The sequence below is a fragment of the Nomascus leucogenys genome, chromosome 7b, assembly GCF_006542625.1.
Source record: "Nomascus leucogenys isolate Asia chromosome 7b, Asia_NLE_v1, whole genome shotgun sequence".
Taxonomy (NCBI): Eukaryota; Metazoa; Chordata; class Mammalia; order Primates; family Hylobatidae; genus Nomascus; species Nomascus leucogenys.
The window spans coordinates 78,848,561-78,860,339 of NC_044387.1; the positions used below are offsets into that span (position 1 = coordinate 78,848,561).

General features: G+C 36.9%; 1 protein-coding gene across 3 annotated transcripts in view; it reads left to right on the plus strand.

Annotated features, from left to right (window-relative positions):
• TMEM144 (transmembrane protein 144) overlaps nucleotides 1-11,576 on the plus strand; it is a 50,822-nt gene extending 39,246 nt beyond the window's left edge. For all 3 annotated transcript variants that reach the window (XM_030816272.1, XM_003257902.3, XM_012508209.2), the window contains 2 exons: nucleotides 574-627; nucleotides 9,736-11,576. In XM_030816272.1, the coding sequence (XP_030672132.1) occupies nucleotides 574-627; nucleotides 9,736-9,819 (138 nt within the window). In that variant the 3' untranslated portion in view covers nucleotides 9,820-11,576. The remainder of the gene's footprint in view (nucleotides 1-573; nucleotides 628-9,735) is intronic.
• The last annotated feature ends 203 nt before the right edge of the window (nucleotides 11,577-11,779 follow it).

The following is an 11,779-nucleotide window of genomic DNA, read 5'->3' on the forward strand; positions in this document are numbered from 1 at the left end:
TGTTTTTCCTTACATGTTTATTTTAATCTTCCCATAAACCTTTTTTTAGCATTCATTGGTGTTTAATGTTAGCCAGACTTGATTGCTCTGTAGTAATATCAGTTAAAAAAATATTTAAAGCACGAGCTACTTCTACATGTACATTATTTGTTAGGCCAAAAAGAATATGCCAAAATTTCTTCAGTTACGAGATTATCTCATGCCAAAGAAAGTTAGAAGCTTGTGCACCCTTTTTCTTATTAATCCCATTTCTAGTATCCTAAGGAACTAGGCCAATGGAAAAAATAAGCTTTGTGCTTATAAAAATAATTTGTCACATATATTAAAGTGTTATGTGGCACAAAATATTATAGCATCATCAAAATAATAAAAATGAAGACCATGAAGAAAAGAAAATAAAAAAAAGTATTTACTTAATATCACCTAAAGTTTAGCTTAGTGTGGAGTTAGGGTTGATATTATGGGTAGTTTTCCCTGAAAATATGTTTATATTGTCTCTAACTTACTATATTTATATAGAATCTAGTCATAGGTAAATATCCAATTTAATTAAAATTTATATTTTTATTTAAGGGTCCAGGATTTATAGCTGCAATGTGGGGTGTCTTCATGTTTAAGGAAATAAAGGTATGTACAAGAAAGGGCGGACTAGAAAATGGGAATGGGGTAGGCCGGGCATGGTGGCTCACACTTGTAATCCTGGCACTTTGGGAGGCCGAGGCAGGTGGATCATGAGTTTAGGAGTTCAAGACCAGGTTGGCCAAGATGGTGAAACCCCGTCTCTACTAAAAATACAAAAAATTAGCCGGGTGTGGTGGTGTGCGCCTGTAATCCCAGCTACTTGGAAGGCTGAGGCAGAGAATTGCTTGAACCCGGGAGGCAGAGGTTGCAGTGAGCCAAGATCACACCACTGCCCTCCAGTCTGGGCAACAGAGTGAGACTCCATCTCCAAAAAGAAAAGAAAACGGGAATGCATCCAGGTGAGTAAAGTATTTAATATGTTTGCATTATTTTCTGAAAACTGCCTGTGGTGCCTAGGTCCAGGGCCAACAACCCATGAATGGATTTGACAGATAAAATGTTCAGAATGTGATAATACCTAATTAGGAAAGAAAATACTAGAGCTATGATAATTATAATGTAACATCGTGTCTCTCTCCACCCCATCTCCAATGGAAAAATGCTGTTGTTGACTTAAATTTCCCTGAAGTGATTTTAAATAACCCAATGAAATATGAGAGAGGGAAATTTGTTTAAAATATGATAAATAATATGAAAGATTTTTTTTTTATCCTAAAGGTTAAAGTATCCCCTGAGGTAAATTGTCTTTGGGAATAGATGTTTATATTGGTTCCTATGTCTCCCAAAGGCCTCCATGTCAAACCAGCAATTTTGTAGGAAAACAGCATGGTAATAGGAGGCTACTGCCATTTCCTTTTCAAATGTAAACGATGGGAATTTAAAATTGCATTCATCAAATAGTTCTAGTAAGAGTGTGTGTATGTGTGTGTGTGTCTGTGTTTTCTTTAAAAACCATTTTGCCGAGCATGGTGGCAAGCATCTATAGTCCAAGCTACTCAGGAGGCTGAGGCAGCAGCATCACTTGAGCCCAGGAGTTTGATGTCAGCCTGGGCAATAACAACGACAACAAAAGGTATAATCTCAAGAGTCCAACGGGGTTCAAATCCTGGTTCTGTCACATACTAGCTGTGTGACCTTGGCCAAGTTTCTTAACCTCTCTGTGTGTATACTCCTTATCTGAAAATGGAGATAACCAAACAAGAGAGCTGTGAGAATATGAGTAAAGTGCTAAAAACACTACCAAGAACACAATAAATGCTCAGTTAATTTTGGGGGTGAGGGTCATATAACCTAGCCCAAACTGTCGATAGCAAAATAAAACAAGTTAGGAGCAGTGGCTCACACCTGTAATCCCAGCACTTGCGGGAGGATTGCTTGAGCCCAGGAGTTTGAGACCAGCCTAGGCAACATAGCAAAACCCCTATCTCTACAAAAACAATTTAAAAATTAGCCAGGTGTGGTGAGAAACACTTGTAGTCACAGCCACTCAGAAGGCTAAGGAGAGAGGATTGCTTGGGTTCAGGAGGTCAAGGCTGCAGCAAGACATGATCATACCACTACACACCAATCTGGACAGCTGAGTGAAACCCTGTCTCTTCAAAAAAGAAAAAGAAAAAGAAAGAAAGAATAACAAAACTCACAAAATCGGAGAACTTCTCCCCTTCTAGCCAGGCATGGTGGCATCTACCTGTAGTCCAACTATGCAGGAGGATCACTTGAGCCTAGGAGTTCAAGTCTAGCCTGGGCAACATAGTAAGACCCTGTCTCCCTAACAATTTAAAGATTTTAAAATGTTTAATCTTTTTTTAAAAAATTGCTTTGGAACTTTTCCCAGTTACCTTTACTTGTAGAAAAAAGTCTTCAGTTGAGGAATACATGCAAATACTCTTTTCTAAGAATTTTTATTAAAGACAATATTGATCCAAAGACCCCTCCCCCATCAAGGCATCATAGACTTGTCTTAATATGCAGTTGTAGTAGCAAATAATTCCTGGTTCTAAGGAGATTGATATTGCTAATCTCTAAGAACGGTAAAGTGAATGTACTTCTACTTGATCTTTAAAATGATTATTCAATTTTAGATTTAAAACATCATTTCAATCATTGTAAATGAAATATTTTGATTTAAAATCCATTATTTGATAATACAAGTAACATTCTCAGATTTAAAAAATAATAAACTTGTTTCAAAAATATGTGGACTATGATCAGAATTTTTATTTTTTTAAATACACAGGAACAACTTGAAACATTTATAAACCTGTAAGTTACTTTCGTGAACATTTCTCAGTTATTGTGGTTGGAGTTCCTTTCTACAAAAAGTAATTCTATGCCCAAAATATGTTGTAAATCTCTCTGCATATATTTCATCTACCTCACAAAATATGATTTATTTATATTAAAGAATTGGTTATTACCTCATGTAAGATGCTGAAGCCTCAGAAAATTACAAATTAGTGATCACAGTTTATTAGTAATTATAGGTATAAAGAAGTAGAAACCAAGTATAGATTTATATTAAAGCATTTGAAAATTATTTTGGTCATGACTACAATAATAATACTGAATTGAAAATCCTCTTAACTACATATAAGAACCCTGTTCAAAGACAGAATCCCTAACCAAAAAGCCTAGTATTAATTCTTTAGAGTCCTTTATTTAGAGGAGTACTGAAAAACAGTGAGGAATGTTTTGTTTTGTTTTTGGTAAAGACATCTTTCAAAAGACACCTCAGACCGAATAGAAAAGTAACTTTTAAGATTAATATACTATGACTCAATAGGGTTTAATTCAGGAATGCAAAGATCGTTCATAATATGTAAATTAATTAATCTCATTTACTCTACCATATCAAATATGAAAAGGACGCGATAATACTATACTAACCTCTTAATAAGCTAGAAATAAAAGGAAGCTTTTGTGGTACAGTATGTCTATCAAAACAAAATAGCAATTATATACCTGAGTTTCATGAAACATAAGAGTTCTCTGTATGTTGGAAGTCAAGGATTTCTCCATACTATTATACAATATTTCCTATAGATCTAGCTAGTTTGGAAACACGAGAATAAGAAATGAAATGAATAAATATAGGAAAAGAAATGAGAAAATTATAATTTGCAGATTACATTTTTTAAAAATGTACGAATTGTGATTTCAATTTATTGGTGACAAAAATTAAAAATTAAAATAAAAATTTAAAAGAATCAGCTGAAAAAATTAAGATCCAATAAGATCATTTAGTAAGGCTTGAGATATAAAATAAATATGAAATCAATTGCCTTCCAATATATCACCAACAACCAGTTAAAATGAGGAAAATAAATGCTATTAATAATAACCACGAAAATTACATAAATCTAATTAAAGAATTAACAAGTAATGTGCCAGATTTTTAAAATACTGTATTTTACTTTGTTACAAACATGTACTAGAGGACATAGAAGATCAGAACAAATATGGGAGACTTGTCACATTTCTGATGGAACATCTCGCTGTTATAATAAGGCAGTTCTCTCCAATTACCTTCAGTATAATTCCTGTAAAATCCAAGTGAAGCTCCTTCTAGAATTTTTAGAGTAGGTTCTAAAGTTTGGCTAATTATTTATGTAAAAATAGGCAAAAAAAAAAAGCATGACAGCACATGTACCATATTTCTGACATGTGCAATTTAGATTAGCTAGGCCAGTTTTCTTATAAAATAAGGATTTCTAAACTTAAGAAAATGACTGTTTGCTCTTTTCTATTTTAAAAAATGACTAAGATTACAAGTATTAAAAGAAGAGAAAGGGCCAGGCTGAAAGCAAAGAGTTTTTTTAAAAACAACAACAACAACAAAAAACCTGGGGCCAGGCATGGTGGCTTATGCCTGTAGTCCCAGCATTTTGGGAAGCCAAGGTGGCCAGATCACTTGAGCTCAGGAGTTCAAGACCAGCCAGGGTAACATGGCAAAACCCTGTCTCTACAAAAATACAAAAATTAACCTGCTGTGGTGGTGCGTGCCTCTAGTCCTAGCTGTTTGGGAGGCTGAGATGGGAAGAAGGCTTGAACCTGGAAAGTTGAGATTGCAGTGAGCCAAGATTGCACTCAGGCCTGGGTGACAGAGCTAGACTCTGTCTCAAAATAACTAACTAAATAAATAAGTAAAAAATCTTATATGTCATCTGCAAAAAAATTTTAATGGCTGTCCAGTGGTACTTATTCAATGCAGACACTTAATTGCCTCTTGGCAGCTGATTTAAAGAAAAATTTTAAATACCTACATGCCAATCAGTTTAGAAAAGCATCATCAACTGAACACTAAAGCCTAAATCTCATAAGAATAATTTTTAAAGTATTTTTGTAGAAACAAGACAAAAACCCCTAAACTCTAAAGAAGAAAACAACAGCAAACCTGTTATCTGCAGGACTCATAGGTACTGTCAGTTATATATATCTTAAAGCAGTCCTTGAAGGCACATATTTAAAAGTCTACAACCTACAGCTGTGAGGAATAAAGCTGAGCATCAAGCACCTTTTGTGTGAAGGACTTTAATGATTCCATTTAGTTTTAATACCATCAGTGCATCAGTTGGAGATTTTCATACTTCTGATACTCTTTTTTGTTGTTTTTTTTGTTTGTTTGTTTTTTGAGATGGAATCTCTCGCTCTGTTGCCCAGGCTGGAGTGGAGTGATGCAATCTTAGCTCACTGCGACCTCCACCTCCCGGATTCAAGCGACTGCCTCAGCCTCCCGAGTAGCTGGGATTACAGGCACCCACTGCCACACCTGGGTAATTTTTGTATTTTTAGTAGAGATGGGTTTTCACAGTGTTGGCCAGGCTTGTCTCGAACTACTGACCTTGTGATCTGCCCGCCTTGACCTCCCAAAGTGCTGGGATTACAGGCATGAGCCACCGTGCCCAGCCCTGATATTCTTTTATATCTGATGTCTGTTACTCATTGGGAAATTCATTTTAAATTATTACATCTTTAAGCTAGATATAAATTATATTTTTACCAACACACTTTAGTCAGTATGTCTACAGTAATGCCAACACAGGCAGTTATTACCACAACAATGTATAGGTCAGTAAGCTACTCCCCAGTGACGAATAAGATGATCTATTATCTTAGTAGCTACCTCAGAAATCCAAGTTAAAAAACTTTCTGCTTTGGGAAGAATGTTAGTGTGCTCTTTCCAAGAGTTAACATCCACCTTTGATGAAGGAAAACCATTGCTGTTGCCCAACTATAATCAGTCTTTTTCTCTAAGAGACTGGGCAGTTTTGGCAAAATCTTAACATTGAAGGGGAAAAAAATTTTTCGTTCCCCGAGAATATTATTCTTCTGTCTACATAGGTAATAAAATAGCACTTAGCAACGTATTCACGTAATTAGATTGTAGAGTGCTTGTAACTGAAGACCCATTTTTTAATTTAAGTAATTGCATCAATTTCAAATTCACAAAGTATATGTGGAAATCACCTTAGTGTATTTATTGTTTGAGCAAATATTTATGGAATACTATTCTGCATTAGTACCAGTATCTAGGTGAGAATTGCAGTCTTAAAAACTAAGAAAAAAAAGGTGCTGGGAAATCCAAAGCCTACTGCCAGGTGTGTGTGTGTGTGTGTGTGTGTGTTTGCGTGTGTGTGTGTGTGTGTGTTTAAATAAGCTGTTCTGCACTTGGCAGGGTTTTGGGGTACTTCTAATTGTAGAATTTGGGATTAGAGTGGCTTCTGTCAGTGCTAAGGGTCACACTGAATCGGACAATTCAACTGGCCCCAACCTAACTTACAAAGACCTATCTCTGGTCATCAAACAGAGGCAAATTAATCTACTCTGATTCTTTAAATTGAAGAAAGGGAATATTATTTAGTTAGTAACATAGTTATTTGATTTTGTTAATTAATACATAACATAGATATATATGTTACGTATTAGCTAGCATTAATCTTATAAACTAATAATACAAAAGAACTTTCCTTGACAGTTTTCACATTCCCTCCATCCTGGACTTTGTTTCTGTTCTGTTCAGATTTACTACACAAATTTACCTCTGATCTCTGCATTCTTCCAGTAAACTGGAAACACAAGACCTTTAAGGAAGTGTGAGGGAAGTAGGCAAAATGAACCCAGACAAAAGTCCACTCTTTGAAGTGAGAATTTCATTGTGGAGCCAGGAGAGCCATGTGTTCCTACTGTCAACCTGTCTATCCTGCCCCAACCCTGTTTCCTGTGGGAGCCCAGTTAGAACTTCCCTTTCTGGGTTTCCCTCAAAGCTGACCTGGCTGCAAGGCAGCAAAGACAGAACCACCCTCTACCCTCTGACCCCTTGCATCTATGCAGGGGGAAATGAGTCTCCCTAAGCCTACACTTTGCATGGCCTTGCTGTAGGAACTCAAGTTTTAGTGCATGTTCTTCATTGAGTCCTTGAGTGAGCATTAGGCGAGATACTCATGAATCCAGATTAGCCCTGAGGATTAGCCTCTAACAGCCCACGGTCCTGCTTTTGTGAACCCACTCCCCCCAACAAGTCAGTCAACTCTTGCACCAGAAACACAGCATTCTATTACCGCTACCTTTCCTGAAGTTTTGCCCAGATTTGGGTAGTGTGAGGCTGTTAACCTGTCGGACCCCAGTGGCCAGAATTTTCACCAGAGAGGGCGGCCACCAGCCCTAATCCCTGCATATTTGAAGCCAGCAGGATACCAACTGCTGCCTAGAGTTGCCTCCTCTCCATTCCTTTTTTCTTTTTCCGGAACCCTTATGTGTCCTCTACAATGACTTACCCATAAACCATTGGTATTTTTCCTTTTAAAAGGGATCTAATAGTATTATTAAATGGTATTATTAAATTAGATTATCTGATTGTAATTTTAGATATATCTAAAATTAGGGAGGTGCTAGTCTTGTTTTACTTTGTAATGTTCAAACCTTCCCTTAGAATACTGGAGTCTTCTGCCTTGGATTCAGACTCTCCTGATGACCCACCCTTGGGACCCTTAGACCAGGCAGCCAGAGATTGCCATGCCCTCATTGGCAGAGCCAGTACCCTTAATCAGCAGGAAGTAGATACAGAAGACTGACTTCCTCCCACATTAAGGCTTAAGGATAAGGGATGGAAATCTTTAAGTGGGGGGGATGAGACAGGAATAATACAGGGTGGTCACAGATTAGGAAAACCCCAGGCAGCAGTTTCACATGACTAGCAAAAGGAAACTTGAAATAGCTGCAGAGGCCATGGGCTGATAAGACCCTGAAAAACAGGGTGTGGATCAAGCTGGCTAAGACCAACTGAACCCAACATGGCACTGGATTTGCCCTAGGTTTCACCTAGGACCTCATTATACACTCATTAACATACAAATTACACACCCACCAGCACCATGACAGTTCCGGAACACCCATATTTGGTGTAAAAATGAGTGACACCACAGTTTTGAGAAATTGTTACCTTTTTCTAGGAATCTTCATGAATATTCCACCTCTCGGTTAAAGAAACCATGAAAATAGGAACCCCAACCCCCTTGTATGATTCTCTCATGAGTATGTCCACACTCTCCTTTCTTGAGTGTGTACTTTTCACTTTGCAACACGTCTCTGTACTTTCACTAAAAAAAAAAAAAAAAAAAAATGGGACTCTTTAAACATAAAGAAGGATATAGACAAAATGGCAGTCATTCAGAGGGGAGCAGCCAGGACAGTAAGGAAGCTTGAAACCATTCCATATGAAAAATGGTCAAAGAGCTAAAACACTGTCCAGGAAAAGAGATGCCTCTGGGGATATATGAGAGTTATTTTTCAATGATTGAGGATTTATCTTGTGGAAGAGATATTAAAATCGATCTATCTGTACTCCTAGTGATGGAACTTATAGGAAATGAAATATTTCTACTTAACACAGGAAGATATTTCTTTGTTAATTCAAAGATGAGCTGGGCAACACAGAGAAGTGGTTCTCAGTAGTTCCCATCTTTAAGACCAGTGACCCCATACATAACTGGGCAAGTTATGACAGCTAAGAATGACAACTAAGTCATTCTTCACACTCTCTCTGCGTTTCTTCCTCACCCTTCAGATCCATCTCCATCTCTCCATCTGCCCTTCATCATCTTTTCCCTGGAAGACTACAGTCACCTCCTAATTGGTCTCCTTGCATCCATTCTGGCCCCTCCAATCTGTCTGCCATCCTGCAGAACAGTGTGAGCTTTACACAATGCAAGTCTGAAATTTTAACACAGCCAGCTGCCTGTTTTTTTAATGTATTCCTCTTTTCTTGGAAAAACAGGACCCAAATTTGAGAGGCAGAGGTGGGCAGATCACTTGAGGTCAGGAGTTAAAGACCAGCCTGGCCAACATGGTAAAACCCTGCCTCTACTAAAAATACAAAAATTCACTGGGCATGGTGGTGTATGCCTGTAATCCCAGCTACTTGGGAGGCTGAGACAGGAGAATCACCTGAACCCAGGAGGCGGAGGTTGCAGTGAGCCAAGATCGCGCCACTGAACTCCAGCCTGGGCAACGGAGCGAGACTCCGTCTCAAAAAAAAAAGAAAAAAATAATAGGACCCAAAGCATAACAAGTGCTCAGGCCCATGGTCTTCCGACCTCATCTTGCTCCACTTAACTTTGATTGCTCCAGTCACACTGACCTCCTTTCAGTCCCTGGGAAATATTTTGCTTTTTCTTACAACAGGACTGTGCACATAAAATTCCTTCTACCTGGAATCTTTACTTGCTGCCCTATTCCCCTGGCCAATTCACTGATACTTGTAGTTAGAAGCTCCACTTCCCACCCTCCAAACCAGCATCATTAAGATTCCCGTAACACACTCTCAAACAACCATGGTGGTTTGCTTTATTATTAACACTCCTCTCACGTAATAACATTCTTTTCTGTGATTACTTCCTCTCTCCCATATTATATAATTGTTTGCATAAAGGTACATGTTGAAGCTTAGTGGGTGCCCACATTTATTTACCGAATGGGTGAATTCATAAGGCTTTGCAGGGTTTTGTGAGAACCTGATTACTTGGAAGGGGTAGCAAAAAAACGTACAGGTGGTTAGAGCAGATGGTTAGTCAGGTCTCTAGCAATCTTGAGAGTCTGTCCATTTTGTGTAATTGATTCAGGCTTTATTCATCACTGTTATTCTTTTTTCTTATTCAGGGTCTACAAAACTACCTATTAATGATACTTGCATTTTGCATCATCTTGACTGGAGCCTTATGCACTGCTTTTTCTAAAATCTAACAATGACAAGACCAGCAGGTGGCAGCAGTAGTTAAGAGAATGCGTCTATCAGACAGCAGAGAGATTATGCTGAGAAAAGAGTGCATTTTCATACAGCAAATGGATCTCAGCCACTGTTGGAGTGGGTAAATGATTTTTTTCCCCAAAAATGTGAGAATGAAGGAAGATTGGGTTTCATTCAAGTATAAAAATGAAAATTTCTTCTGATGAACTGTTTATGAAGGTAGTACTTTACTGGGTGACTAAAATGTCTACATTATTATAGCATTACATATGAGGATGCTCTTTTTACCACAGTATGTACCTAGTGTTGCATAATCTAGAACACAGTATAGAGTCCATATACAAAGAAGTTACAGTCCAAATTTCTCACCTATTACCCCAGTGAAGTGAGGCAGAAATACCTTGGGCAAGGAGGGAGAGCCTTACCTTCTAATGGAATTAGATTCCAAAGATATTTGGATCCTTTATTTCATAAAGTAAATGCATAGTTGGTAACTAAATGTTAAAAAGGCCATTTTATTATTTTTCGCCAAAACTTATGTTTATTTCAAGTTAATATCGCCCGACTCTACATCATCTACCCATTTTAGCTCATAATGCTTTCGATTATCAACAGATAAAGTCCATTCTCAGAGAACAAAAATTTTTCATCGAGAATATATGCATAACATAATACATACATACACAAGTATATTCACATACATAAATACACACAGATATGTTGCTAAAGTGAGACTGTAGGTTGTCAGTAACAATTTAAAGGAAACAACCACTCTTTTAAATGCACAATTATTTTTTTCTGAAATACAACTTTTCTAAAACCCTCTTAACTGGAGGTTTTCCTGTTTTCTTCTTGTTTTAACTGGTGGTTTCCAGTAGGCAAAACAAAATGACAGGCATGCTAGTTTTTTTTTTTTTTTTTTTTTTTTTTTTTAAGAAAACTGAAATTAAGCCAGGCAGGTGGCACACTACTAGAATCCCAGCTGCTGACGCAGGAGGGTCAATTAGCCCAAGAGTGCAAATCTGCCAGCCTGGGCAACATAGCAAGGTCCCATCTCTAAAAAAGAAATTTAATTTAAATTTGTAAGAAAAAAGAAAACTGAAACAGAAGTGCTAGTACAATGTTTGTTGCAATTGCTTCCAAAACTTTGAAATAACAAAACCCCTATTCAAATGTAAATTTTACCCATTCCCACCTGATAGTACTGTTTATTACTTTGCTATGCAAGAGAAACAAAACAGCATTCTATTTGTGTGTGTACTCTGAAGTCAATGTGCATGGGTTAAATCCCACCTCTGCTTCATTTTATTTGTGTGGCTGTGGACAAGTTCCTAAGCCCTCTGTGTCAGGCCTCTCATTTACAAAATGCAGTTTATGATGGCATCTACCTCACATGGTTACTGTGTGGTTGAAATTAGTTAAAATCTGTAAAGTATGTTGATGAGTATCTGGTATTTGGCAAACACTATGTAATTGTTAGCTTTTATTATTATGTGTTGTTTGAAGGGGAAAAAAAGTTTTTGTAGATTGGAGAACACCATGTAAAAGCTACTAAACTCACCACCTTCCCATCCAAACAATTATTACTCCTCTAAATGAATACTACTTAAAAGTGATGGAGCTTCTGTTTGTTTAGTGAATTGCTAATACAAATAAATATTTGATTATAACTTCTTATACTCATTTTAATTTTAATCTGAAATGTCATTAAATTATGCTGATAAACTTTGAATAAATTGTTATACAAAAGCTACTTTTCTCATTTAAATATATTTTAGAATTTTATATTGGATAACTTTTAATTATTCTTTAGTTGGGATTTCCAATTTATATGCAAAATTTTAAATGTGAAGTAAAGCAGTTGCAGAAGAAAAATGAAAAATCAGTCTTATTACCTCTATATAGTTTATATATATATATCTATATATATATACACATTTATATACATCTCTCTAT